Source organism: Astatotilapia calliptera, chromosome 23 (assembly GCF_964374335.1).
Source record: "Astatotilapia calliptera chromosome 23, fAstCal68.1, whole genome shotgun sequence".
Classification (NCBI taxonomy): Eukaryota; Metazoa; Chordata; class Actinopteri; order Cichliformes; family Cichlidae; genus Astatotilapia; species Astatotilapia calliptera.
In genome coordinates, this window is record NC_137443.1 from 7,415,347 (window position 1) to 7,441,289 (window position 25,943).

Below are 25,943 nucleotides of genomic sequence, written 5' to 3' on the forward strand. Positions count from 1 at the left end.
AGTTTTTTTTTTTCACATAAGTATAGTGTCTGTGTGAAACCTTAATATTCATGGCCATCATGTATTGTTTTAACTTTTTTTGTTTTGTTGTTTATTTAAAGTCTTTTGCTTCTTCCAAAACACGTGCAGAGTTTGACTTGAGTGGAAAACATTTTTCTGACTTGAATATTTCAACATGTTTGGCTTTGACTTTTCACCAAGGCACATTTTCTGAGCCCACATGATTAAATGCAGTTACATTAAAAAGGATAGAGGATAAAGTTTGTGTATCCTTTTTAGAATAACAATTTGTGGGTAGTTTGTCTTGGTTTTTCCTTCTCTCTCTCTCTTTTTTTTTTATTTTATTTTTATTTTTTTTTATTATATAAATTCACTGGGCCTTTTGCATACAGTGTTTAGGCCAAACTAAAAGTGCTTTTGGAGTAAGGTCACGGAGGACATGGTACAAAACATCACAACTGGGGAAAAGGACCACTCACGGTATCATAAGTCGACGTAGCTGTTGAATGTTTGATGTGTTGTGCATTGTTTCACTGTTGACTGCTGAAATCGTCCTCTGCAGGTATCTGACCGTCAGAGCTACCTGGTGGTCTCTCTGGTTCTGTGTCTATTTCTGGGGATCCTGCTGTGTCTGCAGTGCTGCCGCAGCTCGGCCCCCGGCCCCAGCACCAACTCTACTGCTCTTCCCAAGAGCAACCACTACCCCAGTCCCAAGAGGTTTGTCACCCGCATGCATGAATAGGATATTTTATTTCTGAAGCTTTGCTATGACATTTGTTAAGTGTTGTTCAGTGTTTTCGTATTAGACTGAATACTGAAGCTGTTGTCTGTCGGTTGCTGTCATTCCCGTCTTGCTACTAACTGTAGAAAGATTGACAATCAAGGAATGAATGTAGCATCTTGTAAATGTCAGTCATTTTTCCCTCCCTTATCAGATGCTTCTCCTCTTACGATGACATGAGCCTGAAGCGCAGGGTGACCTGCCCACTTGTTCGCTCCAAGTCGTTTCACCTGTCCTCTACAGAAGGTAAGAGGTCTTCTTCCTACGTGCCCATTCACTTTTCAAAAATCTCTCCTCCAACACACTTTTGTTTTACCCATATGTTTCCTCCTTTTGTTTTTCCAACTGAAACATAAGCAGCATTGAGATCTGACACTACAGTCACGCTGCAAACATCATGTAATCTTGCCTTTAGGCACTTTCAGGCTAACTGCTTTTGATCACTGCGTCTATTGCCACATATCTCTCCCCATCCAAACACTACTTAGCCTTGCTTCATTCTCTCCATCGCTCACTCTTTGTACCTTTGCTGTTGCTTTAAGACATTTTGCCAGGTTTAGTGACTGATATCCCTCTTGTTGCCACTGCCTAAAGCAACACACGCCCACAAGGAAAGGCTGGTGCAAGCAATAAAAGTATCAGCTCTTGAAACCTTAAACTCCCGCTGCTGTTCATTACCCCCTAATGACGTGCATGCGTGTGTGTGTGAGAGAGAGTTTGCCCTTGAGGGTGGGAGGCTGTCATTGCCAGCTTGCCACATGCAGGCATAAGGAGTTTAATAATAGAGCACAATGCTTTGCTGGCTCATGGTAGACATTTGCAAGTAGTATTCCTTAATAAAAACAACACCTGCTTTTCTATGATTTCAAATCTTGTTTTAACAACAAGCTATTACTACAATATGGATTTATGCCTTTTCATCTTTAAAACTACTTGCAAGGTCGCTTCATGCTTATTACATGTACGTATTCCTGTATCCCATTCCATCATTAACCTAGCCCCTTTCTCCCCTCCCCAGTAGGTCCAGATGACTTGTACATTGTAGAACCTCTAAGGTTTTCTCCAGAGAAAAAGGTACAGTGTCTGTTGGCTGTGATGGCCGTCGTATACAAGTACTGTGTTTTCTCGTCTCAATGAGTCTTTCTAATACGTCTGTTTTAGAAAAGGGAATTCTTTATTTTGTGGAGTAAATGAGATGAGGTATCAGCTGAGCAGTGGAAAGAATTGGCGAAATACCCATTAGTGCGCGTGTGTGTGTGTGTGTCTGTGTCTGTGTGTGTACTGCCAGCTTTATTCGCTTCAAGTTTTTAATATTTTTAGATAAGCAGGTTGAGTAGTATGTTTTTGTTTTCCTCATTTCCATCATTCCCTTTTGAACTTTCCCACCTTCCTCCGACTATTGTTTGTGACTTAACGTTATTAGTTGTTTAGTTTTCTGCTGATCTTTCTTAAGTAATTTCTCCATCTCTTATGTTTACCTTGCAGAAAAAACGCTGCAAGGCAAAGTCTTTGGACAAAGTTGAGACTCTGAAGGCATTCGATCCTTCTGCTCTCCTCACTAACGGGGATCCCAAGTTTAACAGCTTCCACCCGTGTCTCCCTGCGCCACCATCCTCAACACGCCCCCTACCTCTTCCTCCTCCTCCTCCACCTCCTCCTCCCTTGCCTCCTCCCCCTTCAACACCACAGGAGGGCCCATTATTGCCCCGTCGCGCCTCTAAGGAGTTCCCCTCAGAGACTAGCAGCTGCAGCTCGTCCACCCATTCTGAGGAGTCGTACGCCAGCCGGCTCCCCCCTCCTTCTCCCGTCTTCCCCGCTGATGGCGTGTGCAACGGCCACGGCCTTTCTTTCCCCCTCAGCCAGCCGGTTGCTAAGTCCCGTCAGGAGAAGCGCTCAACGAAGCGGCGGAAGTCTCGCCAGACCGAGCTGCAGTTCCCGCACATGCCAGTGGGGAGCGTTGGTTCTCTGCCCAGCCTGCAGCAGCTTATGAAGGGAAACAAGGAGATGAGTGTCGGGACCATCGGGGTGACAGCCGTCACCGGACATGTCTGAATCCTCACGCGTCACCTTTACACGATTATCTGCTCACACCTGTGCACACACTACACGGTAGCAGACATGACAGACAGAAGAGGTCTTACCACAACCCAAAGAACCACATTTCCCATGAGCACCCAGGCGCACCGTGGAACTGAATTGGCTATGGCAGCAGTAGCTCAACATCATTCAGTTCTTATTCACTCCTGTCAAAGACCCGTTTACGGTTATGTGCCTTTATATCTGTTCTAGACCTTCTAACTCTTAAAAACGTGAAATGTAAACAGTTGTTGATGTGCACAAAAAGACACTGTGATAGGAAGTGAAACACCAAGAAGAGTCAAAACTATTGAAGTGTGTTTGAGAGATTTTATTTTATTTTCATTTTTCTACTGGATAAGCACATTTACCCATGAAAGTGGAGCACCAGTGAATTCATTTCCCCACTCTGAGCACAGTGAGGAGAGGTGCTGGTCTCAACTCCGTGTTCCTTGAAAAGTATTAGGCTGCTCTTTGGGATGAAATATGTCATTATAAGAGGACTGTGGAGCATGACAAATGACTTCTCTTATTCTTATTTCCTCCTGTCTTTCATTGCCATCATTTAACCTTTTCCATCCTGCCTTAGTCTCTAAATGACTGCAGGTGTTTGTTTGGGACCAGTGGGTAAAACCGTCTCATTCTCGCCTTCTGTCTCTGTCAGTTTGTTCCAAACCAACCACGAGAGCTGAATGAAGAAAAGTCTACATGAGCGTATTAGCCCTTTTCTTTTCTTTTTTTTTTAAGTGTCTCAATTAACTTCATAAAACAAATACAGTAGCAGCAGTCCAGCTCCTGTAGACCCTGCTCAGTTTGGGCTGGGCCCAAAAATGCTGTCACATTAGATTTTGTAACTGTGATAAAACAGCTCAGAGGCAAGAAGCTGTAATATATTGTTTCATTACTTTTATAGTTCTTTCATTTGTAACTGAGCCATGTTTCTCTTAGCATTGCTGGTTCGGCTTGTTTGAGTTGCTGTCAGAGCCAGTATGGGGCAAAGTGTTTCCTGTTAAGGGCACAGTTTACTGTAGGGTAACCTTGGGTAACAGAGCTGAATGTTTACGCACACCCTCTCGTGGACCTTGCAGATGGGTCTGACAGATCAGCTTTATTTATCTATTTATTTATTTAAATGAACAGAGAATTTTCTAACCTAGTCGCTGGTTTGCCAGTCTCCCAGTCTTGCAGCGTCACAGTGGCTCAATGCAAGTTTGTTACATAGAATTACTACTCAGTGGTACTGACACATACAGTCATGGTGGATGGCTCAAACACATTTGCTTTCTTTCGTTTTCTTACCTTATAACGTCGTCTAATTGTACTTGGCTCAGCCTGAAATATCGGACAGTAATCGCATTTTATATCCAACAAAATAACAGTTAAAGGCTACATGTATGTTGGGAACACGCTGCTGCTTCTGTGTGTTTTCAGAGCTGCTGGAAAGTTGGAGATGCTTTTATTAAAGAAAAAAGAGAGAGGCTATAACAATGACTGTAGTACTGTGCTGTCTTCTGTCTGCCTTTTCAGCATCTCTGCTGGATTGGCTAACTGATTTTATGTTACCCTGGCTGTTTTGTTAATGTATATTCAATATAACAATTCAGCAAAAACACTGCAGGAAGCTGCAGATTTATTTTTGTTTGCTTTTAAAGAATAAATTTAACAGAGGTTTTTTTTTTTTTTTATTCCCCCTTCTATTTATGCAATTTCATAGAGGTTCTGCATGGTTGGCGTTGGACGTCTTGACAGAATTTTCTTCTAATGCTACCATCCCATATGAGTGTCATTACCTGTTTTGACCAGCTTCTACTGCTCTTCTTTCCTTACATATCTTTATCCAGAAATGTCACCTCTGACCCCCTGTGCACGACTTCTGTCTGTGACTGTGAAGAAAACTTTAAATATGCCTGCTTTGATTAACCACTCTACCATGTTCCTATTGGCTTCAAATGCTTTTTCATTCTGCTTGCCTGCTTTTCTGACTAGCTTTTTTGCTTTTTTTTTTTCTTGTGCATTCTTACTGTGGTCGTACACTCCTTTTAAGTCTTTTTTTTTTTTTTTTTTTTTTTTTTTTTTTGGATGTCATGTGTTTGCCCCACATCGAATGACAGCGGTCGTTTGTGAGGAAGAAATGAATTGTTGCTGAATAAAAGGGAACGCAGTAAAGATTAATCCAATTCAGAACACTATTAATGTGGTTACTTATATTCCAAGAGCCGAGCAAATCCAGAGGGTGGTTTGTTTGTTTTTTGTTTTTTTTTTTTTGTTTTTTTTTTTTTAAAATCCCTGTTTGAATGTGTAATATGTTTGTGTGTAAACCTGTACGCATGCGAGATTTTTTTTTTTCTTGTCTCGTGTGTGTGTGTGTGTGTGTGTGTGTGTGTGTGTGTGTGTGTGTGTGTGGGTGGGTGGGTCTGTGTTATGAAAAAGACTACTTTAAATCGATTTAAACACATAACACAGCAAACAACAAGAAAGCACTTGGAGAGAAATTCTAAATGCTCAGTGTGCACTTTGTATGACTCCTTATGCCTTTTTGTTTTTCTACCCTTTATGTCAAGTGCTACCTTCTCTCTATCCCTCTCTCTCGCCCTCTCTTTGTCTCTGTGAGTACTCTGAAGAGCTGCACAGTATTTTTGAGCAGGAGTGAGTTACTACAAAAAACTGTAGTGCCATTAGAAACTGTGAATTCTTTCTAAATAAAATGTTTTTGTTTCTTTTTGTCTTTCAGTTGGAGTTGTTTCATGTCAGATTTTAGCAAAATTGCTATTTCACTTCTGTTGTCCCTAGGCAGGAAACATTTATTAAAGAAAAGTAGTGATAGCAGTATACAGATTTGGGTATACACGTACTTCATAGAATCCCATCCTCAGTCTCAAAAGTAATTGGAAAGTTGGCTTAAAAAGAAATTAATAGCCATGTGACACCTGTTGTTTTGTTCTTTTATGATGAAATGAGTATCAGGAGCGACCACATCAATGATCTGGTGCTTTCTTAAAAAGAATGAATACGCTGTCCAGCTTAGCAACAGCAAGAAAAACCCTTCACAATATCTAACCAAATCAGTAACACCCTCAGAGAGAATGGCATATCCCCAAAATCTACAGTTAAAAGATGCTTTCATAAATTCAAATACAAAGGTTTTATAAAAAGGTGTAAACCACTGGTTACAGAGCAAAATGTGGCGAAGGTAAGGAACGCCACATGACACAAAGGATACTGCATTATCTGTCAAACATGGTGGGGGCAATGCTGTGTCATGGGTGTGTATAGCTGCCACAGTAAATGGATCATTAGTTTACTGATGTGACTGCTGACAAAAGTAGCACGGGGCTATACTCTCTCCTTACGTTCAGCAAAAAGATGCAAAACCAATCAGAAAGAGCTTTATAGTGCTAATGGATAATAACCCAATACAGTCTCAAGGCAAAGAAATGGCATAGTCCAAGTCAGTGAAGATCCATGAAGAAGTAAAAACTAAAGGTGGTTGTGGTAAAAGTCTAGCAGAGTATCTCAAGGGAAGGGAAACAGAATTCGGTCATATCAAAATGCTGTAGATATCATCAAATGTGGATATGCTGTATCCGAAAGGATTCTCAACCTCTGGAAGACAATGAATGTAAGTTTTAAAAGGAATCCTCATATTTAAAGCTGTTTGTTTCTTCAATGACTTTGAACCCTCCCCGGGCTTTTATGCCTACTCATTCCTATGAGTTTCTAGGGAATCACTATCCATCTTTATTATGTTGGGGGAAGAAATATATCAATAACATATAAAATATTACATATGTAACAGCAGTATATGTTTAAATTTGATGAATTAGAAGTGTAATACAACTGAACATTAAAGTGCGCATCTTATGCTCATCATTATTTATTTACTTATTTATCTTGCGGTGGGCATCACAATGATTTGTGGTCTAAAATGAACCATTTTTACCTCTTCTCACTGCAGGGACAGCTTCCCTTTAAGGCTGACTTGCTGCCGCTATTAAACAGAAGGTTTAAGGGTGGGTAGTTGGGACTGTTGTGCTCATGATATCCTGTAATATGTCTCTGACATCATATAGATCCAAGAGAAAAATAAGAGCAATTAGAGAACTCTGAAGCCTGAACTTAAGGATAGCAACGTTTTTTGTTTTTGTTTTTAATAAGCGTCCAATATAAAAAAGCATAATAAACCCACTTTAAGGTGAATTTAAACCAGAAGGTGGCAGTAAAGCAACTTTAAACATATTAAACGACATCCAGCCACAGGGTGTCGCTGTGAGTCACACTGGCCTCTGTTCTCCTCCAGTGCGCGTTCTCTGTTTTCTCTCTGCTGTTTACGTTTATCGAGTAACATGGAGGACGAGGTGGATGTTGACATCGAAGGAGATGACTTTGATAACAATATTGGGTAATGACGCCTGTTTATTTGGATTAATTGATGGCTGTGCTGTTTGGTGGGCTTCTGTGCTGTGGTCTACGCGAGTTAGCGGTGACCCGGATGTTGGCGCAGGATAACAGCAGCTGGGATTAGCTCTGGAGGCATCTGCTCTGCTGATCACAGCTTCTTTCCTCGCTGTTTTAGGGAGATGGACGGAGGAGGTTTGGTGCAGGAGCAGTTCATGCAGCCTACAGGGAAGAGCAGCGCCTGGATACTGGTATGACTTCGTCAAGCTCCGTTGTTTTTCTGGCTGTGGGTGCTCGTGTTGACTCTCCGTCTCTCCTTTGTACAGCCCTGGGAGCTGGACAGCTCCATCAGCCCGGAGAACAGAGAGGTGATAGAGAGGATGTTGCTAGAGGAACAGTATCCTTTTACTGACCTTAAACGCACTGCATAGTGATACATTGAGGTTAACTACAGGAATCACAGGACGTAGCTGGGAAAGCTTCGGATTACCTAATAACTGCCCCATGCTGTGGCTAATGTAAACATACGGACAGATGACAAATTAAAAGAAAAAAATGTAACGCTTGACCTTACAGTAAATGGAATTACAGTGGGGGAATATGTTATATTATTTTATGTTCACTTGTCCTGTTAGTGCAGGAGTAACCCAAAACATCTCAACATAGTTTCAACCAGTAGCTGAAGCTCCTTATATTGTGTTGATTACATAGTTTAAATACTAATTTTGTTGCTGGTTATGAAATCAGTTGTCCTCAACTATAATCGAAGATATTACCTGACAGGTAAGGAGATTCCCGACCACATTTGGCACAGTGATCCTCACAAAAAAAACAAAGTGAAAAAGTGAGTAATTTCTTCCATCAGCCTTGATGATGAGCGCAGTACACTGATTCCTCATTTCCTTGCTATTCATGAACTTGTCTGTGTGTGGACAGGTCTCCGGCCAAGAACATAGCTTCGTCTGCTGGTTCATCCTCTCGATGGTCCCAACAGGAGAAAGAACTGTTTGAGGAAGGCCTGGTATGCTTACACTGCAAGTTAACTTTTGTGTCTGAAATGTAATTTCTGTTTGGGAAGGTCAGCTTTTAATGGATTTAATAATTGTTTTAAGTGAGTCAGATTGTGTGTATTGTCCAAGTTGCCGAGGTGTGTTGTTCTACAGGCTCGGTTTGGTCGAAGGTGGACTAAGATTGCTAAGCTTATGGAAAGCCGTACCGTTCTTCAGGTTAAGAGTTACGCCAGGCAGTATTTTAAACATAAGGTAAGACAGTCCACCTGGATTATACTAACAGCACAAGACAGGTTTCTGTTATGTAAGCTTAGTTGTAGTCATCTGCAGATATAAACCTGCAATTTAGTCGAACTACATACGCTCTATGCAACAAGGAGTCCTTAGCAATGGTATGTTGGAAAATAAAAATCAAGAATAAACAAACTTTTGTGTACACATTTTTCAGGCAAAATCAGATCCTGGTCCTGCGGCTCCCTCTGTAGCTCCCATAATACACCTACAACCTCCTCAGCCCACCTCCAGTCAAGTGTCTACTCTTGCCAACGCTGTCCGCATAGAGAAGCTTTCTGACGATGAGGATGAGGATGTAGACATCACTGACGACTTGAGTGATGACGAAGAAGGCAATAAACCACAGGCAGTCCTCAGCAGTGATTTCTGTGGGCCTGAGGAGAAAACAGATTCTGGGAGTCAAAGCCCCACAGAAGAACATGTAAGTCTGAGTGGGGTAGAGAGCATCCATGAGACGAAGGAGAAACCGAGCCACACCTCTCTTTCTCCGCAAAGTCTTCAACCCTCATCTTTCCCTGGTTGCTCAGAAGATCCTGGAGTAACAGAGCGAGATGAGAAGGTCAACAAGACGGCATCGGTATTTCCACAAAGCTGTCAGACACCGCCTCACGCAGACTCAAAGCAGATGTTCTCAACAGGCATTGCTCAACTGGAAGAAGCTTACAGTGATGGAATGGGTACTTCACACTTACTGTGCTTTGTGTATTTACCTCACTGTCATAGGAAAAATTAATGACACACATTATGATGTCCTAGATTCTTCAGACAAGATTGAGAAGAATCTAAATGATAGACCATACAATGACCAGGAGGAGGAGGAGAATGAAGATGATGAAGAGGAGGAGCTGAAGGCCCCCGAACAAGAAATAGAGATGGACACAGAGACCATCACCGAGGATGAGAAGCAGGCTATCCCAGAGTTCTTTGAGGGGCGACCATCAAAAACCCCTGAAAGATATCTGAAGATTAGAAACTATATCCTGGATCAATGGTAAACTAAGTTTACATGTTCGATAACTTTGTTTACACAACTTTGCACAGAAAGTGGTTATTACTGTTTTTGTCCACTAGGCTGAAGAGCAAGCCCAAGTACCTAAACAAGACATCGGTCCGCCCTGGTCTAAAGAACTGTGGAGATGTCAACTGCATTGGGAGAATACACACCTATCTGGAACTCATTGGAGCAATCAACTTCAACTGCGGTAAGTCTATTTCTCTGAGTCTTCTGATTTATGAATTTTTATCTTCTTTTTGATGTTAAAGCTCTGACTTCCTTTTTGTAGAGCAAGCTGTGTACAATCGTCCAAAGGTGATGGACCGCTCCAAGCATAAGGAAGGCAAAGATGTACTGGAGGCCTATCAGCTCGCCCAGAGGCTGCAGAGCATGGTCGGTACCCATAAAGCAATAGACTCTGACACTGGAAGCATTTAAATTTTAAGCATGCCAGAACTTGACTTGTAACTTCTGACTGGTTGTAGCGAACCAGGAAGCGGCGTGTGCGGGACATTTGGGGGAACTGGTGTGATGCTAAAGACTTGGAGGGACAGACATATGAGGTATGGACACTGCACAACAACTTTTAATCAAATTACGATTTACATTCTTACTAATATGTTTACTGATTCTGTGTTTTTTCTTTATCAGCATCTAAGTGCAGAAGAATTAGCTCTGCGGAGAGAGGAGATGAAGAAGCAGCCTAAACCTTACAAGATGTCCAGATACCGAGGGTGAGCACAGTGGACTGATGCAAAATGTACCAAATTATAAGCACAAGGAGGTTTATGATGTGGATGTTTATAATCCCACTCTATCCACCAGCTCTTTTGACCCCTTCCAGCTGATTCCCTGCAGATATTTTGAAGAGGATATAAAGGTCAGTGATCATTCTTATCAAGATTTTTCACCGATACACTGACTAACCACACCACTTTAAAAAAAAAAACCGGAAAAATCATGGATGTGTCTCTAATTGGCGTGGCCTCTATTGATCAGGTTTGTTCTGTTGCATCTTCCAGATACAGAATGGATACTAGACTATTTGTTTCTTGAGAAATTCTTCAGGAGATTTTTCAGTGTAATTAGTCCAGCTGGGGTAGACTAATGAGGGAGAGCCATTTTCATGGGGATGGGGAATGCTTAATCTGCAGTTAATGGGTGGTACATGTCAAAATTACATCCACATGAATACCACCACAGGACTTCTAATGGTGCCTTTGCTCCAATTGAAAGCACACATCCCAGGTTAGGTGGGCAAAGCTAAATTCAGTGTGATGTCAGTGTGTCTGTTGTTGGCCCTGTGAGGGACTGGCAGACTCTCCAGGGTGCTCATTGCCCTATGTCAGCTGTAATATACTTCAGCCCAGCCTATGTTGGATAAGGAGTAGGTGACTGGATTATTAGATATACCTTATATCTAATAAGATTATATTTTCTTCATTTTTTGTTGCATAAACTAAGAGGATCCTTTCTCCAAAGTAGTCATCATTTATTCTAAGCTGTTCTTTACTGATCACCCTAGGAACCATTCCAGGTTATAGTCTGTGCTGAGACTCTTCTCATCATGGATATGGTATGTTATACACACAGTCACAAGCTGATTCGTTTTTTTCATATATGTACAACAGATTTTACCTATACTGACAGATAACTTTTCTGTAATCAGCATGCACATGTGTCAAGGGGGGAAGTCATTGGTCTGCTAGGTGGAACTTTTAATGAAGAAGCAAAAGTATTGAAGGTAGGTCAAGAAGTCTGAACCAATGTGACAAACAGGATAAAACTCTAATCACATTATATTCAGAAAACTATATTTTGTGATTAATAAATCTGTGTTTAGATCTGTGCAGCAGAGCCATGTAACAGTGTGAGCACAGGTCTGCAGTGTGAGATGGATCCAGTGTCTCAGACACAGGCCTGTGATGTGCTGTCATCCCTGGGATTCAGTGTAGTGGGCTGGTACCACTCGCATCCCTCCTTCCACCCTAACCCTTCATTGCGAGACATAAACACGCAGCACCAATTCCAGGTAAAACTGACTGAATGAAATAAGTTTGCACATGAGTTACTTGTGAACTTCTGGTTTTATTTTCACTTCTGGTATTATTATTTATTTATTTTTAATCTTTCAGAGTTATTTTTCACGTGGTGGAGCCCCGTTTATTGGGATGATAGTGAGCCCATATGACCCAGCTAATGCTTCCCCCCACTCCCAGACTACCTGCCTATTGGTAAAAGAGAACCAGGAGCCTTCAGGCCCCCAGAGTAAGTCTAACACACACACACACACACACACACACACACACACACACACACACACACACACACACACACACACACACACACACACGACTCAAACTTCAAAACAGTTAAGATCAAGAGGCTTTGAAATCAAGCTGACAATGTAGGTCAGTGATTTTGTGTACGCAGTAACACACTTTATCCTCTGGCTCAGTCTCTCAGCCTCTGTTCCTCCCCAGAGCTGCCGTACAGATTCGACTTCCTGTCATCACAAGACATCCCGGACTGGGAGCAGACGATGAGGAGGGCTCAGTGGATCATCCACAAATATTCTCAAGCACCAGGGTGAGTGAGACACAAGACGGTATTGTGTAATCTTGAACTGGTGCCCTAAAGCTGATCCTAAATTTTATTGAAATTGTTTTGGGTGGTGTGTCTAAGCATTTTATTTTTCATTTTTGCCATGGCTGGTCAGGAGTGTGCAGATGGACAGACTATTTCGGAGAGACTCCCATCTCACATGTTTGGAGAAGGTCAGTTCGACCATCAGTCCTCCCAGTTTGCAAATTTCAGTGACTCTATGGAGTGACTTTGAGCTGCTTTTACAGTTTTAATGTGTGCCTAACTACACGACCTTCATCATGTAGATGCTGGCATCACTGGCGAGATACTTGGAACCCCTCCCAGATGAGGTGGGAGACTCCTTTCTCACCCAGATCCAGGCCCTTTTCAAATCTGACTTTATTTCCAAGCAGCAGTTGCCTGATTCTGAAGAAGGAGAACCTTTAAATATCTCATCCAAGCTGGTGGACTCGGGCGAACTAACTTTTGATCAGCCGATCAGCCCAGAGGAAGAGAAGGACCAAGAAGAATCTGAGACTACTGGCAGCACCATGTTGCATTTAGGCTCTGTATTGTCGACCGAACATGACTATTTACTGTGAATAACCATACAGCAGCATACTTAATAGTGAATGACACCTTTTGTGAATACATTGTGGCATTCATTACTGGGTGTGTGTGAGATAGTTTTTGTCAGTGAAGTTATCATGAACGTTTTTTCTCAGTTTAACAGATTTCTTTTTGACATCAAAATAAAAATCTATTTTTATATTTCAGGTCTTTTTATGAATGTTCAGTGCAACACATGAATATATATTTTAATGATTTATGTTTAAAGTTTTGTCATTTACTCCTCACTAAGGTTTACTGTCCAAGGGGACAGTACTATGTTTTTAGAACATGTGGTGGCCAAGACATTCAAAGGGGCTCTTGATAAATCAGATAATCAGACAGGCAGTAGTACGGTTAGGTTAACTGGTGATTCTAAACTAGTTGTATGTGTATGATGGACTGTCCAGGGTGTACACTGGCTCTCATGCTATGGCAGCTGGGATAGGATGTAGCCCCCACCTGTGACTCTAAGTTGGATTAGCAGAAGAAAATGGATGGATAGTTACACTAAAGTGTAAAAATACCCTTAAGTGAAAAACCCGCATTCCAGTTCCCATTTATGTTAAAATTAGGATCAAAATAAACTGAAAATACCAAAAGTGAAAGTGCTCATGATGCCAAAGTAATCCCATGAAGCAATCGAACATTGATTGATCATTGATCAATCAGTGGTTTATTTCACTTTAATGTTGAAGCCGGAGCTAATGTTAAAAATACTTTATATACACAACTGGTTAACATAATCAGCGGTTTTCACACACTTGTGTTCATGTCTGAAGTTTGACAGTTATTGAGATTGGTAGTTATGGCATTAATCTGGCACACGATTTGGGAACCTCTACAATAAAATAGGATAATTTATTAGTTGATGTGTGTTATTTTAACTGCAAAAAAAGTTAAATAGTAAAACATGAAAATAAATGTGCTTGAGTACAAAGTAGAATATTTGCCTCCAAACTATGGTGGATTAAAAGCAGTAGCCTGGGTATGATTTTAAAAAAAAAAAGAAAAAAAAAAGACACACACTTAACATGTAAATATATTCAGTTAACTTCCAGCTCTATAATATAACGCTTAGCTCGTTTATAATATAACTTTGAGCTGTGTGTGCGGAACGTTCGTAACGGGGCTGTTTCTAGGTGGACTCATTTGGGAGGAGCGCGCGTTCCAGAAACTACAGTTAACGCTAGTTTGTAATTTTAAAGCGCGTCCTTTTGGCTCACCGGGCATTAATGTGTTTCAGCTCAGCGTGTAATGGTGTTAAAAACCAACTTTTGGACTGGTGAAGGCATTTCAGAGTTCCGCGGCTCCCCCCAATAACCAAATTTACGTGTACGTAAATTTCACTTCTAGCGATGACATTGACAGCTGAGAGCAGCTCCCCAGGTGTCACTACCGGATTTATTTTGACCTTTAGGATGAGATAACCGCATTGCGTTGACTGTTTTTGGTCAGTCCTCGTATAAATTAAAAAAAATTGTATCATTAAAAAATCAAATTAAATTAAAACATGGCTCTACTTTGCGGAAGTCTTTTCAGGAGCTGTCACTTCAGTTTGCTTTCGTCGCATCTTATCGGGAACCTCCGGGTATGCACACGAGCTGTTTACCCTCAGAGCAGTTGGCGAAATACCATAAGCACATCTGTACGCTTGAGAGCTTCTTTGACTGGACGGACAACGAGTTATCAGATTTACTCCAAAGCCACTGCTCCTCTTCCCTGTGGTCCTGTCCTGACCCCATGTGGACACTACTTCCACACTTCTGCCCGCCTGAGGGCCCTGCCTGCTCCCCTCATTTGGATGATAATCAAACCTCTGCAAAAGATTATGGCTATAATACTGGGCAGGTAGGAAAAACATAGTGTTTGCAGGAAGGTCCACAAGCTTTTGGATAGACACAGTTTTTGTAGTTTGTGCTTTGAACACCACCACAGTGGATTGTAAAAAATTTAAGGGTTCAAATGCAGTCTTTGAGCTTTTATTTAAGGGGTTTCAGAAAAGAATTGCAATAAATATTTAGAAATTACAGGCATTTTTATACATGGCCCCCTCTTCTGAATAATAATTTTACACAGTATCAATTATTTTGTTATGTAGCTCCTTGTCCAATTTGGGGACAAGGAGGCAGGCCAATACACCACAGACTTTTTCATCACCAAGTAATCTCCAATGAACCTTACCCCACTAACTGCATGTCTTTAGACTGGGGTTAGGAGCTGGAGTACAGAGAGAAAGACCCAAGTCATATGGTGGATTCAAACCCAGGAGCTTCTTGCTGTAAGGCAGTTGGGCTAACCACTGTGCTACCATGCTGGCTGATTGTGATGCTCCTTGGCTGTAGTCTCCGATAAAAGGCTGGCAGAATATTGTGAATCCAATGAAGCTTGGATGAAAATCCTTCTTTGGCTGAGAGTATAGCCCTCTAGACCCCAGATGTGCTAGTTCTATCTGTGGCCACATCATCAGTAAACTCTAATTAGTAATTTTTTGGCAGCTATACCTGCCGTGCCATAACATTGCCTCCACGATGTTTGACAGATCTCTGTAACCAGTGGTCTACACCTTTTTGAAAATCTGCTGTATTTCCATTTTTAAATGCATCTTTTAATTTTACACTTTAATGTCGTCTACCTATTTTTGTGCTTCTGACAATAAGGAACTTGGATAAAATTGGCTGTAAACAGCTAATGGAAGACTTTTGTTAAACAACTTGAATTAAAGTTGAAAGTTTGCACTTCAAACATAACTTAATCTTTTAAATAATATTAAGTAAAGTGTGGTGGTGTACAGGGGCAAAATCACAACCAATGTGTCACCCCCCCTAAAAAGTATAGACTGAAGTGGTTAATCAGTATAAATACGACACTATAGTCTATAATGGTCTACAAATTCAAATAGATGTAACATTTTAAATTTGGAATGTAAATAAAAAGCAAGACTTTAATAAGGTGTGTCAATAGAAAAGCTCTTAATACAGATGATAAATTGAGCATCCTTTTTGCTTTAAGGCATAATATCATTTAACAACACTTAATGTTTAATTAAATAATGAACACGCTCCTAATTGTTTTATCAACTGTTTTAATTATTGGATTTAAATAAGAACAAATAAATTACTGTCTAAATTGTTTCCATGCTTTATGTTTTAATTAACTGGTACAAAGTAATCCATGAAACCGAGTGACTGTGATGGTATCATTTAGCAGACATAGCAGACATTATTTTGTCTCCCCCTCCCTGCCTCCAACAGAATAGAGAGCAGGCATTTTTTTTGGCCTTTGAGCAGTACTACAAAATTTACCTGCCGAATTTATGCACGTTTTAGCACTTTATTTGAGGTTAGGCTTCTCTGGAAAGAAAAGAGGTTATTGTTCTGCATTATTATCTTACATTATTATGGGAAACTTTGGTTGCTAATCTTTCATCAGGCTTTTTCTCCGAGCATTTTTTTTTAAACATGCTTCAGATAATTAATTTAGTTCTAATTGTTGGAATAAGGTGTTAAATGTACTGCCTGAGCTACATAAGGATTTACAGCAGCACTAAAGCCCCTCTTTTTGTACAGGAGCATAAGGAAGTGGTGGGTGGCCTTACCAGACAAACGGCAGCAGCTGGTGCGCAAATATGCATGGCAGAAGCGCTGGCAAATAGCAGGGGGTGCAGGTGTTGCTATTATGATTGTAACCCTCTTCCTCCTAACGCACCTTGACGAGTCCCCCCTGACAGGACGGACCCGCCTTCTTGTGTTCAGTAAAGAGAACTACATGGAGATGGCAGCTCTGACTTCAGATGCGGTGAGAGACGTTGTGTTGCATGTGACATTGTGAGAAAATCACAAATATCCATTCCACAAACATTTCTAAGAAGATTTATTGAGTCAACAAGTAAGAAGGTGAATAGTTAAATGGAAAAAATGTCATTTTTAATGAAATTCTTCCTTAAATATTTGTTGTCATCTCTGTGTTTCAGTACATGGAGGAGTATGCAGAGCTGCTTGTTCCAGTCACTGACCCTCGTCACCAGGTGGTGAAGTGGGTGGTGCAGCACCTGGCACAAAGGAACAAGGACATCCCTGAAGTGAATGACATCAGCTGGACTGTCCATGTGGTGCAAAGTCCCAGCGTTAATGCCTTTGTACTACCGGTAAGTAAAGACAAGCTGAACACTAAAAATTTTACTATTATAAGGTGCAATCTAGTGTTTACACACCTACAAAGATTAAAAAGTTATTTCCCATTCTTTGAGTAGAATGGAAATGTCTTCATGTTTACTGGAATGCTGGAAGCCATTGCAGATGTTCACCAGCTCACTATTATACTGGGACACGAGATGGCTCATGCCTTACTGGGACACGCTGTAAGTACATAACCCTCCACGGACTGTTTGCTGTTATAGCATAGTTTGTACTCCACATCATAAATTTACCTTAAGACTTGACCTTGAGAGTGAATAGGTTTATTTTTTACAATTAATACAGGGTTTCTCTGGATCATTAAAAAGTCTTAAACTCTGAAATTGAATTCAAGAAAAATAAGACCTTAAAATATTTCATATTTCCCCAATATCTGCTGTAGGTATTAACTTTGGAAATGGTTTGTTTAAGCCTGGTATGTGTGGGAAAGAATATAATGTGAAGTACTGGGTTGTATGGATTGTTGAATTGTTGAAAATGGCTTGTGTATAAAAGCCTAAAAATAGTGCATAATTTTGACATTATTGGATCTTAATTCTTATTTCTTGAAGTCCTAAATGGACCTTAAAAAGCATTTATTTTGATTGTTAAAATGATGTTGGAACTAGAGCAGGGCGATATGGCCAAAAATATTTATCACGATATATATTTGAAAATTTGCGATAACGATATAACTGACGATATAATTGATGCGAGACAAAATACAACTCCACAACATTACTAACGCAAAAAGACAACCTTCCATTTATTTTCACTTAAACAAGAAGCTGGTTTTTATGTACATTAAAACTTTATAAAAATGTAACAGTGCAAATGCAAATTCCTAGCTGAAAGTTTAACCAAAAGGCATTTCCAGTAGAAATGGGCTGACATATCCTGAGCATAACCATGTATAATATCCACTGAAGTTAAAAAGAGGTGCTTTGCAACATTAAACTGCAGTGTGCAGTACGTATTTTTCGGACCATAAGGTGCACAGGATTATAAGGCACATTAAGCGAAACAAAGCAGTCAGATAAATCAAACTTTATTAAACTCATTCTTCTTGCTTCCTCCACTTCTGTACCATTGATTCATTAATGTTGAATTCTCTGGCAGCTGCTCTGTTCCCATTAGTGATGGGATTTCCGGCTCTTTTTAGAGAACCGGCTCTTTCGGTTCGGCTCACTAAAAAGAGCCGGCTCTTTCGGCTCCGAACCGGCTCTTCAGGTTGTTTTGTTGCTTTAATTAATTTATTATTAACAATAATATAAAATTATGCGCAAAAGGAATTACTAACGTAAAAACAAGTGGTTTTATTTATATATGTTTATATATAAATATATGCGGTGGCCCCTAGAGACAAAACACGTACAAACTCCAAAACACATTTCTAGCATGAACTGAACTTCCAAAGCAGAGCTACTAGATCACTTAAATTACACAATTGAAAGCATGTGTGTATTGTTTGTATATTTATACACAGGCACTCATATATATTTTCAAATAATTTTAAAAAAAGTTCATTTACCTGTTATTACCACACACCAAATCCGGTCGTTGGTACTTGCTGGCTTGTGTAGCCACAAGATAACAAAGGCTCAACACTGCGCCCAGCATCCTGGAGCACTTCTGTTGTCTATTGTACGTTTTTTGAGTTTTTATGTGCTTCTGAGTTTTTATATGCTTCTGAGTTTTTACGTGCTTCGGAGTTTGTACGTGTTTTTACGTGTTTTTGGAGTTTTTACGTGTTTTGGAGTTTGTACGTGTTTTTACGTGTTTTGGAGTTTGTACATGCTTCAGAGTTCGTACGTGATTTGAAGTTTGTATGTGCTTTGTCTCTAGGGGCCACCGTAAATATACTTTTATTTATTCACTCCACATAAAATGTAATAAATAAATCATATAATACAAAAATCAACTATTCACATTTCAAGTTTTAACTATTTAAATTTTCAGCTTTTTCCTTTCACAAATTTAAAGTGAAAAGAACACAAAACACTGCAAACCACAACACAATTAAATATAAATTATAATATGAAAACTAAAAGAACATGCATATTCTCTGTCATATGGACCTGCATGAATAAACTTTCTCAATCCTTTATCATCTGCAACCGAAAATAGTTGTGGATGATTACTATACCTTTCTAATGTTGTTGTCCCTGCCTCTCTTTCTCTCTCTCTGGCTCTGTTCCTGTGCTACTGAGTGTAACTACCGCCCCTCCCCCCTCTGCCCAGCCTAAAGCACAAGGCTCGTGTGCAGAGTGAAGCGGAAAAAAAGCGCGAGAGAGAGGCTGAGAGAAAGAAAAAAAAAAAAAAACCCACGTGACGGCTCGCGATGAGGAGCCGGCTCGCGTCGTTCACGTCAAAGAGCCGGCTCTAAGAGCCATTTCGTTCGCGAACGACCCATCACTAGTTCCCATGTTGTTGCAGTATATTAATGACTGACCTCGTATTGTGGATGGATTATCTCAGTTGTTCTTCTGACTGAAGTTTGGTCCGTTTACAGCATCCTGCCATGCGATTGCATTTGTCTCTAACTATCAGAAACCTTAACGTTAACCTTTTTAAGTGGAAAAGTGTTAGTGTTCGTCCTCCAGCTTCACTGTTTATATTATGCTAACATAGCTGTGTTGCTAGCGATCACGTAGCACATCATTAAATACCAGCTAGCCCAACTTCAGTAACCCTATAAACGTCACTGCTGTTTAGTTTCCTGTCTTCATTTATGTTGGAAGTGATAGCAGAGCTGTACGTTTGATTTTTTTCAGAAATCTCTCAGTCTCTCAGTCAGAACATGCTAGCGAAACTAGCGAGCTAACTTCCGCTAGCTTCCTGCTAACTTCTAACTCCGTTAAATGTAATAAATTTTGTTTTCATGGATGCCTGGAAGTTAAACTTCATAGTTACACCTGGTAAAGCAGCAATGCTGATCGTTTTATTAAAGATGAAAGAATTTAGACAATTTTTAATTCTCAGTGATGCTGCAGTGTTCGTTTGACCTGAAGAATGTGGAGTTTAGGACCCAGATTACTCCCAGATTTAAGAGCATCTTAGTCCGACAATAACGACGGCCGCTTGCATGTTCTGCAAAAAAATGTGCTTTGTCATGTATCTGACGGACAAACACCAAACCAGTTCCACATCACTGAAGTTGCACCATTTTTACAAACCAATTCTGGTTCATTTGTTTCACTCAACAATCGGCCATGTGCGTATGAAAACAAAGCCACTGCGCATGCGCGTTTTACTCATATTCTATCGCGATATTTCATTTTCCTATCGTTGCATAACATTATACCGGTATTACCGTGAACGGTATAATATGGCCCAGCCCTAGTTGGAACTATTTATTATAAGTGGAGTTATACAATAGGCAAAGAATTACGCCTGCCACTGGTATTATTAACAGAAACAAATTCCTTGATTGTATGTTTTCTCTCATGCATTGAGTGCACACTCTTCCGTAACAGACAAGCACTCAGTTGAATGCAGCAAACCTCACACCTGTTTAGCTTCTGAGGCTGAAGTGCTGCAGTGCACAAAGACCTGTGCAGTATGCTGACATCTAATAGGCTTAGCTGATCAGCAGCAGATGTTGCAGTGAATGAGTCACTGAAAACACTTAAAGTGCAAATATTGCTCAAGAACAAACTTTAGTCATTTATTAGCCCTTGGCACAGTCTTGGAGGTTCCACACAGCACTGTAAAATATGCATGTGGACCCCCTACAGGTGCAGAATATACTGCATTATACACTGAGATCTCCTGACTATTCATCACTTCTGCTCTGTCTCGGAAGTATCATATCAGCTGAAGTGGCATCTGTTGCAGTCTTGTTGCATCAGCCGTTGATAAAAGACTCGGTGACAATCACATCCAAACAGTCACTAATCCTGCCGGTGCTGTGATGACCAAAGTGACCTCAGGCACTGCTGTGCTTTATTAATTCTCCGCAGATGGCTGTCTTTTTCTCTCTCTCCAGCTTTAAAGCCCATTCTTCTTGTTCTAAAAAAGTGTCTAATGAAGTTGTGGGTATTTCAAGACTTTAAACGTCCTCAGAGGAAATGCTTGAAGGAGATTTTAATTAGATGAAGGGAATGAGCATCGATGGGCTTGGTATTACCCAGTAGGTGTGCTCTATTGGATTGGCTGTTAAAACCTCTAAATCTGTTACAGCGTAAATGTTCCACTAAAATAGATGGGAACAATCAATATGTTTCAGCAGCCTCAATCACCTCCCCAAAACTTTTTACCTCTATTTTTCTGTTCTTATATTTTTCTCTTTTATCCTCCTTCCTTCCTTTTCTTTTCCTTCCCTCACTGCCTCCACAGGCAGAACAGGCCAGTATGTCGCATGTCCTGGAGCTCCTGTCTGTTGTTCTCCTGGTAGCCATCTGGGCCATGTGTCCTCACGACAGCCTGTCAATGCTGGGACACTGGGTACAGGGCAAGCTTAGAGAGGTGAGGAATTAATATTCATTATCTGAAAATGTATATGAAGTATTAAAGTTACAGCAGTTTAAAAAAATGACTGGAAGATAAAAATGTACAATAATCTTGTAGTTTTTACACACCTACACAGAAATCTGCTTTTTTCTTTTCTAGCTGCTGTTTCAACGCCCTTTCAGTCGGAAACTGGAGGCTGAGGCAGATCAAGTCGGATTGCAATTGGCTGCTAAGGTATCACTGTCACCAATTTGGTCACCATTTATCTGGCTCAAGCGGTGCCTTCTTTTGTGTTTTCACCTGTGTTTTTTCGTTGGTTGCATTCACTCCGATGATATTTTTAGGGTTAAAAACATGCAACCAGGCTAATGACTCGAGGAAAAGTGTTAAATCCAGCTTTTTGGAGCTTGAGATTGAAAGAAAAATTCAGGAATAATTTTAAAATGTTTTTACTTTTTATAAGCTGTTCTTTATTTTAACCTCATTCAGTTTCCTCTAATGTTCCCCAATCATACAATCTGTCCACGGGACACTAGGGGGCACTGTTGTCAAAGGAAACTAAAGTGAAGATTTTTATCTCAGAACAAAACAGTGGGATGCCACTTCTTGTGTGTGTTTCTGAGGTGTGTGTATTATTTACAGGCATGTGCCGATGTGCGAGCAGGACCTGTATTCTGGCAGCAGATGGAACTCAGAGACCAACTATCAGGAGAGCCCACCTTGCCTGAATGGCTGTCCACACACCCATCGCACAGGAACAGAGTCGCTCAGCTGGACCGTCTCATACCAGAGGTATAGACACACGCAGTATTTTTTCCTTAGATTGTTTCCCCCTAAACTGTTGTGTCGGTTCTTAGTCATATGTTTGTCCCAACTTTGAAGTAAAGAAATCTGTGAGGCCTGTGTGGGGACACAGCCCTACTCCTTTCTGTTTTTCAGGAGAAACAGTGTAGCTTTAGGAGCTGTTGGAAAGATTCTTAATGGAACTAATGAAGCGTCTGGAGAGATATAAATCCACCTGCAGACATGGAGAGGAGTGCAGAAAGGAAGGAGAAACGTGGGGTTTTAGGAAGACAGCAAAAACATTTTGCTGTGCCAGGGCCTGGATGTCTGCTTAGCTGAATGTCTTGAAGGATTTGAGTTGAGTGCCTGAAAGAAAACAGCCCCACATTAGCAGCTCAGTGTTGGCAGTGTGACCAGCCAATCAATGGTATCTTAAGTCTATAAGGAAATCAACAACCAGTTAAGACAGCAGTTTCAGTTGTGAGGACTGTCAGCATCCACAGTCCTCACAACTTTTTCTGTGCGTGTAAGTGTTAGCAGAAAGGTGGATTAATAATCTATGTATTAGACAGCAGTGAGGTTAACCTTGACTGTTATTTGGACTGTTGGAGCACTGTCAGATGCTCCAAGCACAAAGACGAACAGATGGGTAAACCACTAATTGTCCATCAGGTGCCTATGTCGTTGAATATGTGCATGTTCTGTGTATGTGCTCGTGCACCCGGTCTTATCCCTGTGAGGTAGATTGACCTCTAGCAGCAGTTGTTGTCGAGACCAGGCTGTAGCCACAGGCAGTGAAGTGATGAAGACTGTTGTTTGGGGATTAATTGCCCTGCTTTGTGTGTGTGGTGCTGAGAAGACTCGGTTTCTGGTACCTCCAATGCTTAACTGTTCGATCCAGCATAGCAGCATGTATGAGTCAGTTAACAGCCGAGCTCAGTCTGGTGAAAGCGATGCATAATGTGATGTTTTTAACCTTGCAAAGGGTGACAGCCTCAAGCTACCTAACCCGACTCTTGTGGGGGCACTCCACCTCCACGTGCGCGCTCATCATCCTTAAGCACAGCACATCAAGTCCACCGGTAACATGAGAGGGAGAGCCTGTTGAGTGGGAAGTACACGTATGTGCTCAGTCTTGTAGGTGGTGCTAAGTGAGAGATTAATGACTTGGGATGTGCGTAGGTGTGTGAGACAGACGGAGAGAATATATTTATCGGCCGGGGTGTGATTGAAGTTTCCATTAGCTCCGTCACATACTGGAATATTTTTAACCATAACCATTTTAGCCAAGCTAGTTACATGGCTCTTTCATGCTAATGTTGGCCTACAATAGCTGCTTCCATGTCTTTTACTCAGAGACACTTTATAATTTTCTGTTTCTCTATAAAACCATAGAATGTATATAAAAGATGGACGTAGCTTCCAAGTCAGTGCAGAAGTGCATCAAAACTGCATTCTTTCAAATGGCCAGTAGTGGGCAGTACATCTGTTTGTGAAAAGAAGTCTATGAGGAAACGATGCTACTCCTCAGTAAACACTTTCCTCATGAGTTTTTGCTCTTGATTGCTAGTTTTAAGACTGATTTAGCATAGCACGAGGTTCGTTCAGTTAATTAAGATCCCATTAAGAGTAAAGTAGACATTAAAACAGGTATGCTTTAGGGCATAATTTAAAAGTCGCTCAAGTCAGATCCTCCACTTGTCAGATTTAGAAAAACTAAGACAAAACTTAAGTCCAAAGGAGGCTTTAAAAATGTGACTCTGCTGTAGCGTTTGAGCTTTTGACAAGCAGGAGGGCACATGACTGTTTGAAAGGTGTCAGATGGTAACTATAAATGTGACTTTGCATGAATTACGTTTAATGTGCCTGCACGTAAGCTAGCATTTTAGTTTGTACATAGAGTTTTCACCAGCCCTGGTTAATCTTGTTTTGTTTTGCTTAAAGTGTTTGTGTGTCTGTCCTTTTGCTTTATATCTGTTCAGGCTCTGGAGCTGAGGGAAAGATGCGTCTGTCCTGCTCTGCCTGCTACTGATCCTCGTGATGTTTTCTCCAAGAGCGTCCGTGTGTTGCTGAAAAACACCAGGGAGTGAAGGGCCAGAGAGGGGAGACAAACCTGTGTTGACCCACAGCCCCACCTCAGTCCCCACAAGACTGCCTGCAGCATTCATTGCCCAAACTGCACTTCCTTCTTCCCCAGATGCAGATCATTTAAGCAAAGGCCTGGTCCCAGCTGCAATTCCAGAGAGAGTTATGGCAGCCTGTGCCACTGCTACTGCTGCAGAGGAGGGATCCCAGCACGTATTGCAGAGCACCAGCTGACAGGGGTGTTAAATCATCACCAACTTCCTTGAATAAACTTGACTGACTATAGTGGAGTATGAACTGCAGCTAGCAACTTTTCTCTTATTGTCTATTAAATTGAAAAAAAAATGCACCTGAGTGCGTAGGTGCTAAAAGGGTTAAATTCTCACCCACCATTGCAGAGACTGCAGATACCACCACAATCGAGGGTGGAGCTGGCGGTTGTTTTACAAAGGAAGTGACTGCGGGTCATTATATAAATCAGTAGAAAATTGAGGTAAAAGGCTGACGAAGATAAATCAAGAATTTTATCCATGCCTAATGACTACAAAGATACCACATTAATTAGATAACCTTGAATAGGAAAATACTGAATTAATTAGCTTCCATACATTGCCAGATTAATATGTGCATTATTCATTGACACACGGCAACAGACGAGAGTAAGCACTTACGTGTGCTTGTTGGAGGCAGCGTCCATGGCATCCAGAGGACATCTACATTCTCATTATGACTACTGCATTCTCATGCCACACGCACAGCACTTTATCTGTTTTCTAGCCCGGGGGACTTAATGGTGTAAATTTATGCTGGGTTGTTTGCGGGTTTTAAAACACAGCGCACTGCACGGGAATGCCAATATCAGCCGTCAAGCTTTGAGAAATCTTTCATGGGATTTTCTAAAATCTTATTTAACAAGGCAAGTTGACTGAGAAAACATTCATATTTACAACAACAGCCTGCGGGAGAAGACATACTGTGAAGAGGGGAGGGCAGTTATGGTTCAAATCTTGGTAATGTTTTATGTGTGTGTGTGTGTGCGCGCGGAGACGAAATGGTACACTTGGTTACACTGTGAAATCAAAAATGATACTACTATGTTTTTTTTGGGTGGGGAGGTAAATTATTTCATTTGTGTCACGCTTTTTAGGCACCGAACCTGAACTAGCCTCCAAAAACAACAGTTGGGAGTCTTACACCTGCTGTGGAGGCTTTCTCTTACAGGGTAAAACACAGGGTAGGTCTATATTAGGGTTGGTTTCTCCTTTAGAGTAAGTGGTCAGTCCATAACAAGCCAATGAAAAGCACATATTGGTTTTTTCACATTCATAACTCAGCGGATATGTATTCTGTTTGCAGGTGACTAGCGAATAAAATTCAAACTTGGATATCTCTTCTTTTTTTCTCCTTTATTCTAAAATCTATAAATTGACATCGATCAAAGGGGCGCATACAGCTAAACAAACAGAAATGTAATATGGATGTGCGTAAAATTATCTGCCTGTGTGACATTACGTAAGGGAACATCAAACGCCTCGCATCGTCACACCAACCAATTAGATTCTGGGGTGAAAGATGAGTTTCTTTTGAAGTGTGCGTGTGGCGGCAGCGGTTTACTTATTGATGCTTGGCTCCTGGGGAATATCCTTGCTGTCTGTTCACAGCTGATCAGAGAGATGTAAAGTTTTGAAATCTCATTGACCACA

At 40.9% G+C, this 25,943-nt stretch overlaps 3 protein-coding genes across 10 annotated transcripts in view; all 3 read left to right on the plus strand.

Annotated features, from left to right (window-relative positions):
* suco (SUN domain containing ossification factor) overlaps window positions 1–2,973 on the plus strand; it is a 41,504-nt gene extending 38,531 nt beyond the window's left edge. For 5 of the 7 annotated variants that reach the window (XM_080297971.1, XM_026160130.2, XM_026160132.2 and 2 more), the window contains 4 exons: window positions 563–717; window positions 936–1,027; window positions 1,800–1,855; window positions 2,267–2,973. In XM_080297971.1, the coding sequence (XP_080154097.1) occupies window positions 563–717; window positions 936–1,027; window positions 1,800–1,855; window positions 2,267–2,833 (870 nt within the window). In that variant the 3' untranslated portion in view covers window positions 2,834–2,973. The remainder of the gene's footprint in view (window positions 1–562; window positions 718–935; window positions 1,028–1,799; window positions 1,856–2,266) is intronic. The other 2 variants (XM_080297970.1, XM_080297974.1) reach the window with 2 other exon arrangements.
* Window positions 2,974–7,106: 4,133 nt separating this feature from the next.
* On the plus strand, window positions 7,107–12,907 carry mysm1 (Myb-like, SWIRM and MPN domains 1). Of its 2 annotated transcripts, XM_026160135.2 has the most exons (20): window positions 7,107–7,256; window positions 7,431–7,503; window positions 7,579–7,649; window positions 8,022–8,096; window positions 8,189–8,273; window positions 8,416–8,514; window positions 8,711–9,233; window positions 9,313–9,547; window positions 9,628–9,758; window positions 9,840–9,943; window positions 10,036–10,113; window positions 10,202–10,284; window positions 10,376–10,430; window positions 11,076–11,126; window positions 11,220–11,294; window positions 11,394–11,582; window positions 11,686–11,818; window positions 12,034–12,139; window positions 12,270–12,327; window positions 12,442–12,907. In XM_026160135.2, exons 1-20 carry the CDS (start codon window positions 7,201–7,203, stop codon window positions 12,736–12,738), a joined length of 2,577 nt encoding a protein of 858 aa, XP_026015920.2. In that variant the 5' UTR covers window positions 7,107–7,200; the 3' UTR covers window positions 12,739–12,907. The 2 variants fall into 2 exon arrangements, with proteins under 2 accessions (XP_026015920.2, XP_080154101.1); XM_080297975.1 differs by lacking the exon at window positions 8,416–8,514.
* A 993-nt stretch (window positions 12,908–13,900) lies between these two features.
* On the plus strand, window positions 13,901–25,625 carry oma1 (OMA1 zinc metallopeptidase). The gene is made up of 8 exons (XM_026160137.2): window positions 13,901–14,596; window positions 16,315–16,543; window positions 16,719–16,892; window positions 16,998–17,105; window positions 21,259–21,387; window positions 21,532–21,606; window positions 22,015–22,164; window positions 24,138–25,625. The coding sequence occupies exons 1-8, from the start codon at window positions 14,259–14,261 to the stop codon at window positions 24,243–24,245; spliced, it is 1,311 nt and encodes a 436-aa protein (XP_026015922.2). The 5' UTR covers window positions 13,901–14,258; the 3' UTR covers window positions 24,246–25,625.
* The last annotated feature ends 318 nt before the right edge of the window (window positions 25,626–25,943 follow it).